The 19,352-nt window shown below is 38.8% G+C and overlaps 1 protein-coding gene across 4 annotated transcripts in view; it reads right to left on the bottom strand.

Moving 5' to 3' along the window:
* FHIT (fragile histidine triad diadenosine triphosphatase) overlaps positions 1-19,352 on the bottom strand; it is a 551,107-nt gene that overhangs the window by 133,754 nt on the left and 398,001 nt on the right. For all 4 annotated transcript variants that reach the window (XM_032699375.1, XM_032699377.1, XM_032699376.1 and 1 more), the window contains 2 exons: positions 7,549-7,694; positions 6,636-6,665 (listed from right to left, as the gene is read on the bottom strand). In XM_032699375.1, the coding sequence (XP_032555266.1) occupies positions 6,636-6,665; positions 7,549-7,694 (176 nt within the window). The remainder of the gene's footprint in view (positions 1-6,635; positions 6,666-7,548; positions 7,695-19,352) is intronic.

Raw genomic sequence — 19,352 nt, 5'->3', positions numbered from 1 at the left:
CTAATCTCAGTCATTGTGGGGCAAATGAAGAGCAGCATGACATGGATTTCTCAACAACCTTTCCTATATTGTTTTCTTTTGGTCACGAAATGTCAGTTCAATAAAACAGAAAGTATTTCCAAAGGAGGTTTTGTTTTCACGAAGAAAAAGTTTTTTGTTGTCAAATACCCTGTTATAACATTTTCAGAGGAAATTTTTTCTAGCTTTCTGCTAGAAATACTTTCTCATTTTGAAATGTAACTCTGTTTACTGAATTAAAAAAAAGAGAAAAAAAGAAAAAAATTGAAGAGCTTTCAACCTCCCAAATAAACCCTTCTGAATGACTGATTTGTTCAAGATTCATCTGTCACGAAAACTGTAAATATCTGAACATATACCAGGGGGAAAAAAAAAAAAAGAAGTATATTTAAAAATCTTTTCTCAAAGCAGGAGCAGGCTCTCCTGGAGCTGCACAGAAGGGCAGAGCGTGGGGAGCCCTGGTAGCGTTTAACCCTTCCCTGCAGGACAGTCAGGTCACCCTGGGCACTGTCCCAGCAGGAGCAGGGCTCCATGGGCGACTGCTCGCTTTCCACTTGGACCAGCTGCTGGCACAGCCACCGGCCCCCTGGACTTGTAAGGCTCTGCTGACACATGATGTGGCTGCTGGGGGCTGGGACAGGCACATCCCTGCTCCCATGGACATTCCTGGAAGTGCACACACCCTTCATGCCACACAGGAGCTGAACCCTCTGCGGGTGGGCAGCACTGACCCTTGGGAGAGCTGCCCAGCGATGCTGCTCCAGGGGAACGTGCCCAGCAAGGAGGGGCTGGATGCTGGATGTGGCCAACAGAGCTGCCTCACTTTCAATATCTGCTCACTGAGGCGATTCAAACGAGTGTTTGAGCCCACTTACTTGCTTATTATAGTTTAATTTAGACAGTGTCAATATCTGTGACTAGCTCTGGGGATATTTTTGGAATTAAACTACCTAAAGAGAATATTCATCTAAGAAATCCATATGGCAGGAAAGAACGGTAGAACTGCTAGTGTGGAATAGTAAAATCTTCCTTTTCATCCCCACGCTTCAACTGAAATCTTTAGAAATTTCATCTACTTTCCTGATTTATACTTGCCTATTTTTAACCCTATTTTGTTTTGTTTGTTTGTTTTTGTTTTATATTCTAGTCCATATAGACTATTCTATGTGTTTGCAGGAACAGAGAATTATATTACTTTACAAGTCAGGGGTACAGCACGTCAGGAAATTCACTACTGGAAATTCAAAATCATCCAGATTCAAAACCATCATAATTCACTGCTAAATAGAATCTTTCAAAAATTTCAGTTCCCATCCCTTCAGGAAAGTTCAGAACCTGGTATTTCTAGATCAGACTTCATTATCCAGGTCATCATTTCAATTTATCAGTGCCTCGGGGCCTTTGGTATTCTCAGCTAGGGTGGTGTCATGTCCATCAATCACTAGGCTGCTTCCACATTCCCACTTTCATCTCCTTCAGTCTTAAAAAAAATCTCCATAACTCTCTGTGAGTGTATAGTGGACACAGACACCTCTTACTTTAGTCAACTGTTACCATGTTTACAGTACAGGAACTGATCTGTACACATTATGGGGGCCTAAAGAACCGTTTTCATTCTAAGTCCTGTATATTATTATTATTATTATTATTATTTGTATGAGGGGAGTGTTTACAGATTTACCAGTGTTTCTTTGGACTATAAGCATGGTAAAAACCCCCCAACATTATGTTTTTCCTGGAAAGCTTTTAGATCAATCAAACCCTAAATGTTACATGTAGTGAACAGAAGTAAGGACTTGACAAAGCAAAGAAAACTGGGACTTATTTTGCATCATAGAAAACACAGATCAGGCCAAGGGACTGAACAGAGAATTAAATCAACACAAGGCAGATTTTGAAAAGAGCCCTGAAGGAAAGGGCAATAATTATTATATAGAAAGCACAGAAAACAAAGAGCTAGCAAAAGGCTTTAAAGGACAGGGGAGAAAGTATCTAGATGAGCCTGCTGCTTCTCCATCTCTGTGAGGGGCAGTATAATCCTAGCTTTGAAAATATACATCACTAACCCCAAACCACCCCAAACTAAATATAGTACCAAAATAGAAAAAAAATTATGAGCTCAAAACAGACATAGCAGCCCTGAGACTACTGAATTTGCTGTAGCAATTACCTATCCACAATATTACATAGTCTCCAACCAAATACTATTAGAGTGGTTCTCAGAGCAATTCAAAGACACTGCTGCACTTCATCAAATCATTTTTGGACATCCCACGAGCTTTCAAGAGAACCATCATTCTCACGAGTATGATTTGTTCATGTTTCACTACAATCTGGTTTTCAAAAATTCGTTTCTTCCATGTTTTTTTTTCTTATTTGAATTTTTAGATTGGTTTAGAGGTAAGAAAAATCTTTGCATTTTTCAAACACCAGCTTTTTTTGTTCTTTTAAGAGAGCAAAAGGAGGTTTCCAATGCTCTATTAAACAAGGACTCACGCCTGCTGGCCTGCAGGGAAAGCAGGCTGAGGCATCAAAAGTATTGCAGTTAGGGAATTTAGTCCTTCCAATGCAATCAGTCTGCAATGTGATCTGATTAGATTCAAAGACTCAAACCTGAAGTCCAGGACTTCGGGTCAAGTCATAAATAAACAAAGAGGATGAAAGAGCAGTCTGCAGGGCTTAAACGAACCTTAGGCTCCACAGTTCAGGTTAAGATTTCTAAGGAATGCAAGCCAGGTGGATTGATTTAACACAGCATTAAAAAACATCTGGAACAGAAAAACATGTACATCAAAAAATAATCATGAGAAAATCTTCTCCGTGTAAAATAATTAGTGGAATGTGTGACATATAAAATAATTTTCTGCACATATACCCACACTGCCACCATCAGCCTCGCTTTCTCATTTATTCAGGTGAACCTGTACCTGGCAAACAGGCACTTACTCATGGATAACAGAGGAGGTGCTGAGCTGCTGGAGACTTCAACACTGCTGCAAAATAGAGTATGTGTTCATATGTGTTTGTGCAATGGACACTCGCTGTGCAATATTATCTTGTCTCTACAGACAAATTAGTTGCCTCATGCTCCTGCCAGCTTGATTTGTTTGGCCTTTACAGAGTACAGGATACATGGAGTTTCTTGTGATTGAATCTCAAGTAAAAGGTAAACCTGAGAGTTTATTCTACACTATGCTATACATCCACCAAGGCAGCTGGAGCATTTGCTGACTTGATGTTGAAAAGAAGGCTATAAAATATAGCAGGGAAATCTTGAAACGTCGCTCACTTGACATAGCAATAAGAGCCCTGCATTAAGATGCAGAGCTGATTTCCCTGATCCATGAAATTGCCTGGATATTTAAGGCATTCTCAAACAGAACCAGCATGAAACTCACCCTCCATTTCTGGCACAAGGACACCGCAGGTTTTGTGTTCTCCAATAAAAACAGAGCTCAAAATTGCAGAGATTCATATTCTTTAAGAGAGGACCTAAATACAATTTCCTTCCTTTCTCAAGAAGCATTCAATGTCTTGAATACTAAAAGATGGGTTTGCTTGCTGACACATTGCTCAGGTGCCACAGATGCTCAGGTTCATTGTTGTGAGTGGTACAAGAACCTCTTACAATAAAACACAGTGTGCAAGTCTGTGACCATCTCTGGAGAGGGACATTTTTTCTTCTCCTAAATAGGTGGTAGGACTGGAATAGGTACAATATGTGGAGAGCTATGAAAAAATACTATGAAGCAAGATATTGCATTATTTTTGGTCTGAGACCTGGGACATGGTTCAGAATTCCTTACCAAGTGTATATTTCCAGCTTCTAAAGAAAAGACCCACCTATACTTGCAAAGTACTGATGAGCTGAGGGTCAGGTAGAATTACTTCCAAGGACCCATCCAATGCAAATACACGACTACATAATGGGGGAATTTGAAGGACCATAAACTTCCCAATAAACATTGTCCTGCAGGCTCTGCTACCTTAGATTCAAAGGAGGAACAGAGTACAGCTAGAATGAAACTACAATTGATTATGAACAGCTTCCAGTAGTTAGCTAGGAAGGTTTTAGCACAAATGCACCAATGAAGGATCCTGACACTGCAGTATATGTCACATCACGAGCAGCTTTCACACCAGCCCAAGGAAAATGTAACACTGGCAGACAATCTTATCATGATTTCTATCCAGATCACACTGAAGGGTAATCTCCTTTCAACCTGTTGCATACGTTGCCACACAATTTTCAGCATCTCCATTGCAAAGAAAGACCTAAGACTCATACTCAGATTCAAGATTTTTCCTGGACATGGGTTACTGTTCATTCCTGTGGACAAAGAAAGTGAATTACCTAAATTTTCAGACAAAATTTCTCAGTTTTTGCCTTCAGTTAGGCTGATAACCCTTCCCATTTTGTAGCGAAGCTTTGCACTGAGCAATTTAAACAGCCAGTACTCTCCTGCTTCCTGTAATTCTGTTCCTACTTAGCACATTACAGTGCCCTACATCTATACAGGTATACAGAACTATACAAAATACAAATGGAAAGGACTCTTGAAGCCATCTGGTATGTGACCCCATTCAAAGCAAATTCAGCTACACCTAATTAGCTCCTGAGATACGCTTGCCTACCCTACTTAACAGATTCCACAAACTCCATGGATATTATTGTGATGTTTTGCTAGTCTTACTATTAGAATGTTTTTCTAATGTTTAGTCTGTTCCAGAAATTTTAATAAAAGCTCCCTCAGAGGAAGACTGGATTACAGTGCATTCTGATATATGAAAACAAACATCCAAAGAAATCCACTGACAGAAACACACGACACGTTGAATTTAAGGTTCATAAATTATTTGTGGGTCACATAGGTGTTTTTTTCAAACTTTCTGATTCAGAGCAGTTCGAATGAAACCAGCCATTTATGTATCCACCACACTGTTCACTTAAAAGAAGATCTTGATCATAGTAATTTCTTCCCTGATTGAAGTCTTGAAAGCTCTAAGTTCTCTGAAGAAAATAGTTGTTGGCATTTTTGGATGATAAACATCCCAAAGTGAAGATGATAAATTACAGTGTTACCCAATGGTGTGGAAAAGTAGAGAAATGCAAACTGATAACCTCTGATTTATGAATACACACTCATTATTACAAAGTCTGGGGGTTCACAGCTTAAGATCAGTGCTTTCATCTCAGTGCTTATTAAAAGTATAAGAAGGAAGCATGAAGGGTGGCTGCCATTTTGTAACAGATTAACACTTAATGCTCCTTGTTTCCAGTAGGAATACAAAACAACACAGGACTTCCTGCCTTTTTAAGGTCTACATAAGCTTTTGTTACTGTCCACAATCACAGAGGATGGGAATTTTTACATCTGGCTTTGCTCATTCATATTAGAAATTTTTCTCACATATTAATATAATCACTCCTATAAACCTTCTCCTTACAAAGAAAAAACATTTGTCCAAGATATTAAAAGAAATCTTGTCATCTGCTTCTTAAAACATGTTGTTGATAGTGACAGAATTTACTTTGAAAGTATTTAAACTTATTATTTCACCTATCAACAGACATTCTCAGTGAAACCCACTCCACGCACTCCACGTCATGAGCCAAGTAATCTTTTTTGTCACAGAACTGAAGTAAATTATATTACATTCCTTCATCACTTCCCAAAGCTTGGGGATTTTTCTAAATTTTTCCTTCTCTCTCCCTGTTACCTCTCTGTTAAATATTCAAAGCAGGCAACAAAAAGCAGTAGGAAAAATAAGGTCAATACAGCAAATTGGAAAAAAGTAAAATGTTGCTATACACCATTGTTTGGTTGTTACAGTTCTCTTAATCAACCCAAACAGCTTCTCGGAGACGACTAATTTGATTTTACGAACCCATAGCCATATTTGACTTTCCTTTGATTCCAAACGTGAAAAATAGCCTTTATCTAATGTTCAGGCACATCATCTAACTACACGTGCATTTGCATTACGAGGCAGTGAAACATGGCTGGAGAGCCATCTTGGATGTTATCTGTGTTATTACTCAAGTGGAGACTATAATCATAAATCCTTCTCTTCCCCTCCAACCCCCCTGCCTTTTTTTTAGAAGTACACTTAAAATCTGGTTTTAAGCTTCACTGGCTCCATTACATTTGAACTTCAGTAAGAAGAATGTGGTATGAATGTGTTGAGAGAAAGCATAGACAAAAGGTATATTTTCATAATGTGGTTCAGTTTAACTGTTCCTATAATTAGCTACAACTCATTAGGCAATAAACAGAAAAACAAAGAGATTATGAATGGAAGGGCAATATTTTCTCCATAAAACAAACAAAAAAACTAAAACAGATGCCTGGTTCATGAGGCTTTCCTTGCATAAATACACAGAGCAGCTTAGAAAAGATATTTTCTTGATTGAATATTTTTGTCTAGGAAGAAAACCTGTAAACATTATCTTGAGCAATTTCTGTGAAAAGTATTTATTGCTATTGTACACTTGAGATTTTTTGATCTCAAGGATAAAATAAGAATACAGCAATGGTCTGCAGATGACCAGCTTTGATCTTTAATTAGTTTTTATAATTATTTCTTAATTTGTATTCTGCATAATAAGCACTCACCTTCACCGTTTGTCCAGCTTCGGGGCCATCCTGTAAGCAAAGGAAGAAGTCTCAGGTTAGAGGATCCAACAAGGATCACACAGGAATTCAGAAATCTTACTCAATAATCATTTACATCCAATTACAATGTATGTTAATTTAGCATATTTTTCCTGAGGACCATTCAACACAAAGTCTTTGGACAAGGCTCCTTTTCATATCGGGCCATGACAAAGGGAGCAACTCTGTCTTAGATAACAGAAACAGCAGTTTTTCATTCTTTTAGATCATATTTTTCAATAGCTAGCAAGAGATTTCTGATCCTTGTGAACATAAAACACACATGAAAGTGAGAATTTAATCCCAGTATGCTTGCTTAAATTTTGATTCTAATGAATGGGCTTAGTCTTCTGGTTTGCTTTAAACAGAACTCATTTTTGGTATAAAAACACCCAGCACAAATAACTGAAAGGTCAGAAACATATTTACATGGCTACATCACTCTTCCTGTATATAAATATCTGTGAGAAGGAATCACTATTTCCATCATAAGCACTGGGTTACGTGCAGAACGAGGAGATGTGGCTGCCTTCTCTAGGTCAACCCTGAAAATGCTCCTTTCAAGGAAGAGTGTTTGCTGAAATATTCACAAACAAGCACTGTGTTTGGGAGCGTTTGCAGGCTTATTCCAAAGTTTTGCACTTATTAATTAACCCCACTTTCCCAGTGGTTTGCCTTTTAGATTTTTTTCAATGGTAAATCTGGAAGACTGCAATGCAGTTATTTGGCTTCTTTTTTTTTTTTTATTACTATGATCTTGCATTTATTGCCCCTTGAAGTTTCAATGTCCTTTCCTCATTGGACTAGGGAAGAAGGTTGAAAGCTTGATAAAACAAACCACTAAACCCTTTTTTTAGTTGACTGGCTCACAAACCTGGACTGAGATGGTGAGCGAGGTGCCGCAGAAGTGTTTCTCCACCACATTCCCGACCCTTTGCGCCGTACGAAATAAATCAGCCACTTCCTCGGGACACAGGTCACGGAAACGCTCCACCGGCCGCAGGGGACAAACGAGGACATCTGAAGGTGGCAGTGTCAAGGCACAAACACAAGTCTGAGTGGTCCATAAGGAGGAGTGTCTCAACTCCCAGCCTGTAACCTGGTTCTGATCACCTCCAAAGTGACTAAACTCTTCCTCTCTGATGATACAGGAAGAGCATCTAAAACATAGAGCTAAATACAGAGAATCTTATGATGCTTTGTTCAGATCTTGTTTCCTCAAATGCCTCAGATATGACCCATATGACTAAACTAAGGTCCATGTGCTACTACTGAGACATCTAAAGGAAAGCAGTTTTCACACACTCAAATTTACCATTTCAGTGGAGAAATGCTCGTGTTAACAGGTCTGAAAGTCAGAGACATTTTCTTTTGTGATTAAAAATAGTGGAAAACCAAAAGAATTTAAGACAGGTTTGGGAGTGTGGTCCAAGACAGCAGTTTTACAATGCTTTTCCACATATGTGATATGTATTTTTTAAAATCTTGATCTTACAACTCTAATTTTTGGTACCTAAATGTGAAAAGCTGACAGTGTGCTGATTATAGTAGATTGCTTCTTTGTACATGACATTAATTACGATTCACAAGAAATACTCAACTGTTATAAATTTTTTTTTTTTTTTAAAAATAAGATAATTAAGACTATTTCCTTTTAAGCACAGTGTTCACAACCTTGTGAACATACTCTGATTTAATTCTACCTTGGTGACTGTGCTTTGTGAGTCAGTGAAATGAAGTTATAAAGTAAATAATGGAAGTACACAGATGCTGTTCGCAGTCATCAGATCTGCTGTGTTCACAGTAATTAATAATTGCTATGATTCCTTGCTTGAAAGTCAATTTTGTAACATTATTAATATGGTCCAGAATTCTTAGCAGAGTCTCAGTTGTGTAAATCCAACAAGCAAGAACTTGGGACTTGATTCTCATTTCAATTCCCCGCAGACAGGATTCTTTGCTGACTTACAGAATAGTATTTGCAGAAAAAAGACCTTAAGATAACCTTTAACATCACTTGAACTTCCATGACCAAAGGCTATGAAAATTATTTTTTTCAGTATTAAAATGAGTGTTCAAAGGACTATTTGAAGAAAATTAAGTTCCGTGCCATTGTATTACAGCCATCTTTATTTTTACTGCATCTTGAAGCCTGCAGGTATTCAGGAATATTCTCTATAACCTGGGAAAGATAACTAGGAGCTGCTCTGCAGTTAACAGGTTCACACAAAGGTTACATCAACCTGATTTTCAAGAACCACATGAGACATTTGAAACAAGGAAAGATTAATACATGTGAAAGATTAATTATTTCCATAAGCACAGAGACAACATGTTTGCATTCACCAAGTTTACTGTAGGAATCACTTATATTTCTGACGGGGAGAAAACCAGACATTTTTTGAAGTAAAGAAGTAGTGGCAGGTTTTGATCATTTTTCAGAGTCCAGATGAGGACAGACAATTCTGTAATGGATATTTGTGAAAGTGGGAGCAGAATTTTCAAGCGAGCTCCACCTCTAGCAGCTCCCAGCAGAACAGGAGAAGACTGGTCCCAGCTGTGGGTGTTAATCTGCTCTGAAAATCTGTTTCTCAGTTTCTCTAGTGCAGCATCAGCTATGCCACCACTGTTCTCCTTTTCTCTTTTTCCAATTTACCATATTAACATTTAATAAAGGAGATGTATATATTTAGAAAGCAGGTACTCGGAAGCAAAACAATCCTGGAAGGGGACAAAAAGCCTGGTTTTGTGGGGTTTTGGTTCTGAGATGCTGTGCCTCTTGGTAAGCTACTGGGCACAGTACACCCCTTGTAATTCATTTGTGCCTTCCCAGCACACTGTACAAAGCACCTCCATAAAGGATGCCATTGGCTGAGCTCGGGGCCCAAGGGAAGAGCTGGAAAGTTGCTTGGCAGACCTGATTTCCATACCAGGCATAAAGGAATAGGAAAACTAATTAATTTTACTCATAAAAAGGAAATCCATGTCAACACTAAAACAGGAAAAAGGACATTCGTTTAATCTGAGTTCATTTTTCAAAGGAAAGAAGGGAAGCTTGTACCCTTAGGGCATCTGATACTTAAGTAGATAATTATCCTTCTTCTGCAGCACTGCTTTATTATCATGGCTCAATGAACCATTTATAAATGAAGAATTTCCCCTCACTTACCTCTAGCAAAACTGCTGCTTACATTAAGACAAGTTTCCTTTCCTCCTTTGGAATTTTCCCCAGAAGTTTCTCACCCTCTCAGACTCGTACACACCTCAGCAGCAATTGTTTGTTCTCTACCTAGCTCAGGGCCACAAACATAATTTTTGCATTAATCATGGTTTCTTCAACCTGATATTAGCCCTGTACTACTTGCCACTGCAGAGGGTTGTGAAAAACACGAGCTAAACACTGCTTGTGAGAGCTTTTGTTTCCATAGCACATTGCAGAGGGAGAGGGCTGGTTGTGACCAACACAGGACATCTGTTTTCTTTTCTTAATTTTGCCACTAATCTGCACTGTCACTTCGGCAAGTTGCCTCTGTATCTCTCCCTCTCCTCTTCCACACTTTATCTATCTCATCTGCTTAGACAGCATTTGCCAGTTGGTGCAGTGGATGTTTCCTTATTAAGCGGGAGCCTCTCTGCTCACACGGGGCCTCAAAGCTCTCCTGCAGCACCTAATGATGCACCCATAAAACATGTCGTTCTGCAAAAAGGATTTGCACTTCCTCCTTACATTACCAAAACTCATTTACAACTCAAACTAGGTTTTAACTATATTTCTGTCTTGGAATGTGATAAATAATTCAAAGGCACAATCACACACTAGAGCATCTTTACTGAACTTTCCATCATTTCAAAATAATTCTACAAAGAATAATGATCGAAATTCTGAATCAGAGCTAAATTAACATGAGAATGTAATTAGGACAACATTCAAGCTATATTTAACTATGAATATATTAAAAGGCAAATGTTAGAATGAATTCATGGATTTGAGGTCATTAAGAAAACAACCATCCCCTGCAACTTTAAATCATAGTTTTTAACTACAATTTTTGACACTAGGATAGTTTTTAACTTTATATCCTGGTCAGATTTTAAGCTGTATAACTGCTCTATTCACCTCAAAATTCTTCCTAAGTTTAAAATTACATAAATTGTTCATTGCTTTCTGCAATTACCCACTGCAAAAACACTGCTAGGAACTCATGATGCCTGTGTATTAAAGCTGCAAGTGAAAGTGAGTTTGTACTTATGTCTATGTGCAATTACTCCTTAGACAGAAGCATCTACTGCCATCTGAGATGCCTCAGGGCATCCAGCTGCCACTCCAGAAGGGCAGAAGTCTCCCATATGCCCTATGTCATAACTGTCATTCAGGTGGGAAACCTGAATCATCTTGGGGGATCTGAAACTGCAGTAGGTGCCCATGTTTGGACAACAGCCCCCACTTTAACAGAGTGGCTCAGCAGGACAAGGGGCTGATACCCAGCAGACAAACTGCATGATTGAAGACAGCATTCTGCCTTCAGAAAGTTAGAACTTAATGTTTCCTTTCTCTAAACACTATAATTAATAATTTCGTGATTTCTTCATTCATTCTGAACCGCTACTGACTGATGAAGTTTCTATTTTTAAGCTTTGATGTGCACAGCTGTTATTTCCTTCAAATTCTCTGAGTCAGTCCACATCATTAGAGTATATGCAATTTAATATGTCAACTTCTCCATTTTAAGGAGTGAAAAACCTTTACACCTTATTCTAATCCATAACAATACATTTCTCTCTCTAAATCTTGCAGAAGTCTCTCAATAGCTTTACTTTTCTTCTTTATACCCAAATATGCACACACAAATCAATATGCAAACCCTCACACACACTAAAAGCTCCATTAAAGATTCATTAAACAACCAGGAATGTCAGTATTTTTCAAAGACTACCAGTAGATAGTAGCTTAAAACTCCAGGTATTTTAGTGGAAGTGCATAACCATAAAGTAGCTGCAAAGCAAGAGTGGATCAGACCCGTTGCCCTCAGACTGAGCTAAAACCTAAGGATGACCAATGTTTTCAACCAAATCCCTTGTCCTTATATATTGGGCACAGCAGACCACTCCCTGCACAACCTTGGGCAGGCGTTTGATGCACCAAAGACCATGAACCTCCTCCATAATTCAAATTAACAGCCTGTTGGTCTGTTAAGATTGTGACTTGTTTGGAAAAGCTCAGACTGGTGGCCAAGCACACACGGTTGGTTCAACAGTTTCTGAACACCAGCAGCACAAGGATGCTTGAACACGTGTGCCAGCTCTCAGCCCTCAGCAGCCAAGTCTGCACATATTTCTGCCAATCCCTCTTGCTCTTCCACTGACCTTTCAGACCATAATAACCGGGGCCCTCTGAGACTGGCACTGAGAGATGTTACTGCAATGTGGTTCTGCAATGGGCACCTGGACACCGTCAAAGCCACGCTCAGCAGTGCCAAGCACAAGTACAAATTCCCCATGGACATGTAAGTACTGCAGGATGTGCTCACACTGGAGGTGATGGGTCACGACTGGAAAGTGAGCATTTGGTAACTGCACCGTGACTTTGACTTGATCGGACAGAGAGGACTCAGTTTCTACAAGGAAAGCAAAACATGTGGCATAATAAACCTGCATAATGACCACTTGAAATGAAATTTTCCTTCCACTAGTACACATAGAGGGGAGCCTGAAATTCAAAAGCACAGCTGTAATTTTTATTTGCTTTATATGAATTTTGACTTTGAAGCTTAAATTATTGTAATTCTGTACTTAAGGTCTAAGCCAGGCTCTGTGTTCCCTTCAATGGGATTCTGATCAACCTCAAGAAGTGCCCATTATAAATTTTCACACACAACTATCAAGGTACACACATTCTGTAGTTCTAAAATGTTAGAAAAATGGCCTTTGGGGGATCAAAAAAAAAAAAAAAAAGAAACCCCAAAGAGGTTAAAATTCCTTTTATGTGACAAGCTTTAGAACTAAACACAGCTTTTTCCTGGTTAAGTCCATTAATTTGCTATATAGAAACATACTTTCAGTTTTGACTCTTGTTTTATTCCTGAATTTGAACTTCAAACAGAACAATTCAAAGCTTTATAAAGGAAAAAATTAAAGGCTCTCCAGGTACTGACATTCTAACAATAGGAATAAAGTTCTTTTTTTTTCTTTGTCTTCTTGAGGAACCACTTAAAAACATTAAAATTGACAGGTTTTCTTAATATGTGAGGCTTTAAAAGAACAAAATACAAGGGGGAAAAGGCAGAATATCTGAAAGTGAAAGGGTAATTGCTTCTGTATGAAGCTGTTGGGTTTCACCAATATTAGCTTTCTGCACCGTTTGTTACAGAATTTCTTAACTCAGGTAAAATTATTTATTTCCAATGTGTAACATGGTCAGGAATCCATAGCTCACAAGGGAATCGAAGTACTGGTCCTGTTCCTTCTCTCTCACAACAGCGCAAGAGTCAAAATCTCAAAAAAATAAATAATTAAAAGCACAGTTCAAAGATGAAAAGTAGTAGTTAATAACATTTCCAAAACTTTAATAACTCTTAAAATATCTATTTTTGGCATTCTAGTATTTTACATAAAAAGTATTTTAGTTAAAAATTTTCCTGAATAATTTAAGTTGGGGAAACACATCAAAACTGACTTTTTCATTAATATTTTGGTTTTGACTAATTGGTTTTCCTTAAAAAAGTGTCCCAAACTGTGATACCTATGAGACAATATTGCCTCATGTATTTCATAAGCTCAGGTGAATGACTTAAAGCACGGTAGTCTCTGCTCTCCCTTCCACTGAAAACACCCCATCACTTATAGAGCAACACTCAACAACAATTCCGACCTTGGAGGTCAGGGCTTTGCCATTTTAGGATTAATGCAGATTAGATGCTGCCCCCATCTCTGGGTAACAGCAGGGAGCATTTGAGGGACATGTAGGGATGGTGTCCCCTGCTGGCCTCCTGCTCAGGGGCCAGTCCAGCCCTCACCGAGGAGGGAATACAGCACCTTGGGGCCAGAAGAACCAGCTGCAGAACACTGCAATAAGTGATTATTTCTATGTTATGTGCCTGTATGAGAGACCCCTCTGCACATCCATAAGCTGATGGGAATGCAGCAATAATGTGCTGTGGGGTGAGGGATTATTCTTTTCTTCCACTCTGTTTTACATGAATTTGCATCAAGTGCCCCAAGCAGAGAGAATCAGTCAGACAAAGCTTCAGGTATTAAAACTCACCACAATGTCCCTAGATTCTCACTGAGGAGTGTAGGCAGGGGTATTAAATTCATCATTGCATCTAAGCAGAAGTTTTCTTTGTTTAAAAGCTCTAATTGCTAACAGAAAGAAAACCCAGAGCTCTGCAAAAAACCACAGGAGAATGCATGACTAATAAAATTAATATAACTGAAAAACAACTGCCAGTCATTTATCTTTTTTTCTGCCCTTGAACAATTCTTCACATTTTGAAGGCTATGGGAGCAATTTCTCTGTGTGAGGAAAACAATAATGGTTCCACAGACACTGTCTATAGGAGGAGTTAAGAAGTGAGCGAACACGTACACACACAGAGCATCAAAAAGCCTTTAAAAATTAATCAAATACATATTCTGCTTCATTACAACAGCAATATATCAAGGCATCTATTCAGTTCCCAGTAAACCCACAGAATTAGGACGTCCATAAAACTGTAGCAAAGCAAAACCTGACGTTTCCCCAGGCCCAGAATATGTCCTATTGAAGAAGACAGAGTGACTGACTTTTGGAAGGAAATCTGCAGAGGTTATTTGGATTAAGAGTGAGCATCTCATAATAGGAAAAGGTGGAGGAGAACTCCTTAGAGGGTTTTACTAGAATTGTATTGAAATATATTTTAGAAGGTTGCTTTGGAACAATACAGAAAATAGTATATCATAGAACTTGCAAGTCTGGGAAAAAGCATAGCTGTGAACAATAAAGATGATTAAGAACCAATGCAAATGCAATAAAGTTACAATAAAAACTTAAAAATTGCTTCAGACTATTAAACACACACACATTTTTTTTTTATATTGCTCTGCCACATCTCACCATTAATAAAAAAAGTCATTAAGATAAGACAAATTATCTAAATAATTTGATCTTGATAAGGTAGCTCGGTACATGTTTACACTAATAGAGATGACCAGATTTACGCAATAAAATAGAGAATTAGCGGTTCCACTAGAGCCAAGAGCAATCACTGCATATCTTTGACATGGATCTCTCCACACTATGATAAGTGCACTCTTTGAAGACCACATTGCAGCTTTTATACAGTGGGTTTTTTTATTCTACCTGATCCTCTTACTCCACTGGAACTACTTAAAATAATTTTTAACGTCAATGAAATATGCAGTAGTTCCAAGAAATGAACAATAAATACTATTTTACTTTTAAAAGTCAATACATCTAATTTAAATACTGATGTGGCTCATAGTCTGAATCATGCAAGATAGCAGACTGAAGTACAAAGTACTGCTACACAAAGTACAGTGACTCCACAAGACAGAGGGCCACAGCCGGGAAATACGACATTCAGAACTGTTCACTTCTCATTTAAACAAGTCTTTCATATATTTGATATTCCCTCTAAATGCCTTTAGGGTATGTCAAGTAGGTCAACTAAAAGCTCAGTTCCTCATAGCAAGAGGTGTTTTACTGTAGGATTCGTCCTTTTCTGCAGCTCCTGGCCTCAGGGGCAGCCTCGGGCAACAGCAGGTGCCTAAGTGGAACCACAGTGAGAACAGCTGAGGGAGCGTTTGTGGCTCAGAAACACCCTCTGATCCAAGTCTCATTTGGTGGAAATTTACTGCAGATCTAAACTTACATTTGTACCAGGAATCATGATCACATTCTTAGAATCACATTAACCTTTTGATCTTGGAAGGTCCAAAAGCGATAACCAGTGACCGAATTGGAAATGCAGGAGTCCCGATACAGAAGGACTTTAGTTACAACTGCTGTGATGCTCTGAGAAGATCCTGTAAAGAAATACTGTTGTGCAACCCATTTCAGCTAAGAACTACACCTTTATCAATCCAGATGATATATCCTAATATACTTCTAAATATATGAAGAAACTTCATAAACACATGAAGCTCTCAATGCACCTATACCAGTTATAACTGTACAAGAGCACTGAAATAAACAGCCATGCCTGAAGCTGAGAGCAGAAACCAAACAACACCTGCAGTGCAACAGTCAAAGAGCAGGGATTTGGCCTAAACATTGGAGTGATGGCATTTGTCTCAGAAACTAATATATTCATGCAAAGATGCTCAGCAGCTACAAGTCTTGTCCAGTGACCTGCACCACCAGAAAACTGCACTGAATTCAATTTACTACAATAACGCTGCTGGAACTGCAACACGTCATTGCAACAGCTCATTTCAAAGAGAGAAAGTAAGCTCATGATCCTGCCTCTCCACCCCAGAATAAGAAACAACTTGTGAGAAAATGCTTCAGCATTGGCTCTTAATTAAGTCTGCAGCACCATCATACTCAAAACTAACGTGATCATTATGCAATTATATTCTAGCTCATGATTCAGGAGCTATAATGAGGGAATAATTAATTACTAAATATTACTTATGACAAATTTACTTTCTTGAAATTTATTGGATGCCATATTCCAGGCAATAAGTTTTATTGTTAACAAGAGTTACCTTGGTAGAAAGATACCATAGAATGTGCTGGGAATTATGGTTCTGTACAAACCATAAGCATTATTGACATTGTCATACTTGAAAGTGCAATCTTTTTTTTCTTCTCTGGGTGAGTCATGGCAACAAAATAAACAGATTAATATTTGGTGAATCTCCATGGGATTCCTTTTTGCCTAATTTTGAAGGTAAATTCGTTTGACCAAAAGAGTAAACCACTGGATTTGAACTGTGAAAAGCCAGATCTTTATGGCAGTGTTGAAGTACCTTGCTGCTTAGGGAAGTTTCACTTCATCCTCTTCTGTTTTCTCCAGAATTAAGTTATCTCAAGGAAGGTTTTGTTGAACCTGCTGCTGGAGTAGTTCTTAACAGATTCACTTTCTCCAACTACCTATCAATGGCAGATGATCAAGAGCTTTACATATATTCTTTCTAACCCTGCCTTAAGTCTATGCTGAGGAGCAGAGAGAAAGATGAGCTTGCAGTAGCACGTGGCAGACCAAATGTGCCTTCATTTCATAACCAGTGAAGCATCAGCTGGAGGAATGCAGTACAAGATCAATTATCAGAGTACCACAGGGGACAATGAATATGTTTGGATAATCAAGGTTTCAGGTAATTAAGGTAATTTTGAATGTAATTTATAGATAATGAGGAACATGAATAACAGGGAGTTTTGGAAAACTGAATTCGGATAATTCAGACTATCTTACACTAAGTGTATTCCTCGAAGACTATTGTAATGTATGCTGGGGTTTTCAAAGTTTTTAAATGGACTAAACCACCTGACTTCCATTAATTCCTCGGAATTGGTTTTCTACCTGGTTCTGTTGGGGCATTCAGAAAACTGCTCCAATTAAAGTCAATGGAGAGCTGTGTTTGCCTTAAACTGGAAGCACTCATGGCATATTTTACATTCTTAGTTACAGAAATTGCTTCTAAAGCAACAGGATAGGTTATGCTGTTCCAGGGAACTATTCCATAAGGGTAGAATCAGCCTAAATTACAAAGGAGAGAAAGAAACTGTCTTGGAAATAAAAATGCATTCTACATCCCTTGCAGGAATGGCTCAGCCTTCCATGAGAACATCACTACCTTTAGGAACAGTCTGAACAAGAGAATCTTCTGTCTTCCTTATGAAAGAGCCATTCAGCACACTTGCACGACTGAGAGGCAAATCACAGTATCTTTGCCCTGCAAGATCACATCTTTGGTGCTGCACCTAAAAATAAATTTCCCAGTGTATTTCCATCAGTTCTTTTGAATGCTTAAAATCACTAAGTCCATGATGAGGGATGTGTATCTCTACTGCACTGGTTGATACAATGTAGAAGTGGGTGTAGTAGAGAGATGCCTTTGAAAGTAAGAGAGTTTGTTCCTGGTTTTGTAAATGTTATTATTTCTTTGCTGGTTAGCAGGACTACTGAAAACAGCACTGTTGACATCCCATGGAGTTCTGCAGTATTCACCAGTGAAACCCAGGGGCATCCCCATACCCCTCTGTGCATTCAGGAGAGAGGTGGTGACCTTAAAAACCTTAATAGTTGGATGACACGGACACTGAAAGGGTAAACAAGGGAAATGTGAGGGCTTACAGAGGTACTTCAAAACCAAAAGGAATACAGCAATAGCCTCTTCTGCAGTTTACGTATCTGGGGATTAAAACAACTGGTGCAGCAAAGCAGGGAATCAGCCTTCACTCAGCTGCAGGAGAGAAAGGTGGGGTGGAAATACTGAAGGCCCTGCATAGCATTTAAGCAGGGACTCAGAGGCAGTCCAACATGAAAAGAAATTATTCTAAGCCGCTATTCTTTAGCTACTTAACTTTGACAACTTATTTCATACCTGCTTTAACACAAAAAACTTGATGTCAACGAGAAGGTTCACAGACAGGGTGTGTGTGAGGACAAAATGCTCCCAAAGGTGCATTTTTCCTCACCTGCCAGGGGAGTCAGTTTTGGATAAGTCATACTTAAGGGCTGAGAAAATGTAAAACAGATGTAGAGTACATCTTCAACATTAAACTATCCATACTAAGCACTCCTTTTAATACAAAATAAAACTCCAGCAGAGATGGTAAAACACAGCTTACAAAGCACCCAAGACAATGAAGGCTATAAAGGAGGAGGGAATTGGAAAGTAGGTCTCCTGCCTGTTTTTCACTTGCATAATAGGCTCTCTTGGATAAGGACAACAGGGCCCTGTGTCATGATGGCCTCTGTAGATGCTGTTCTAATACCATTATTGTCATTAATGCTCATTGTTCCCAGCTCTGTTGAATCGCAAGGCGTTTCAGCATGCATGGTACATAAATTCATACTCCCATCCAGGACTCCTGCAATATTCAACAACATGGGAATGAAGAAGACAAACTAGCAGCTTAACTCTGAATAACCTTATTTTGTGTGAGTGTCATCTGAAACCATTACTTTAATGTGATTATCTGTTTTTATTATTTCCTTTCTGTGGACTTGGAATAAAGACACAACTGAGACTCTCTTAGACACGGTCATTGCCATCATTACAGTCTTTCTACTGTCAGCAGCAGAGATCTGATCTGTAAATCAAGTTACACTGTAAGGGCTACTGAAGAGCAAGCGCTCTTTATCATCCTATTACATACCCAAGCTACTGCTTCCTCTGGCTCACTGAGAAAAACAGACTGTTTTAGTTCCTTTACATAACCAGAGGAGTTCTTAATGCACAGATTATTGACTTAGTGGAGTTTTATCATGTCCCCGTGTACCAGGGGATTTTTAATCCAGGAGTTCTTTACATGATCTATTTTCATGGCTCTTTTTATTGTCACAGTCTGTCATTATAATGATTTGCAAATCCAGAACCAGTGTGTATCCTTAGCTGCTTAACAGGTGCTCAAGGAGCAGAGTGGGGGGAGGCATCCCCCCACCTCTCATTTGCCCTCTCACACTTCAAACCCCATCACACACAGAACAACAAAATCCCTGCAGGGCT

The sequence above is a fragment of the Chiroxiphia lanceolata genome, chromosome 11 (genome assembly GCF_009829145.1).
Source record: "Chiroxiphia lanceolata isolate bChiLan1 chromosome 11, bChiLan1.pri, whole genome shotgun sequence".
Taxonomy (NCBI): Eukaryota; Metazoa; Chordata; class Aves; order Passeriformes; family Pipridae; genus Chiroxiphia; species Chiroxiphia lanceolata.
This window is presented reverse-complemented; position numbering and strand designations above follow the sequence as displayed.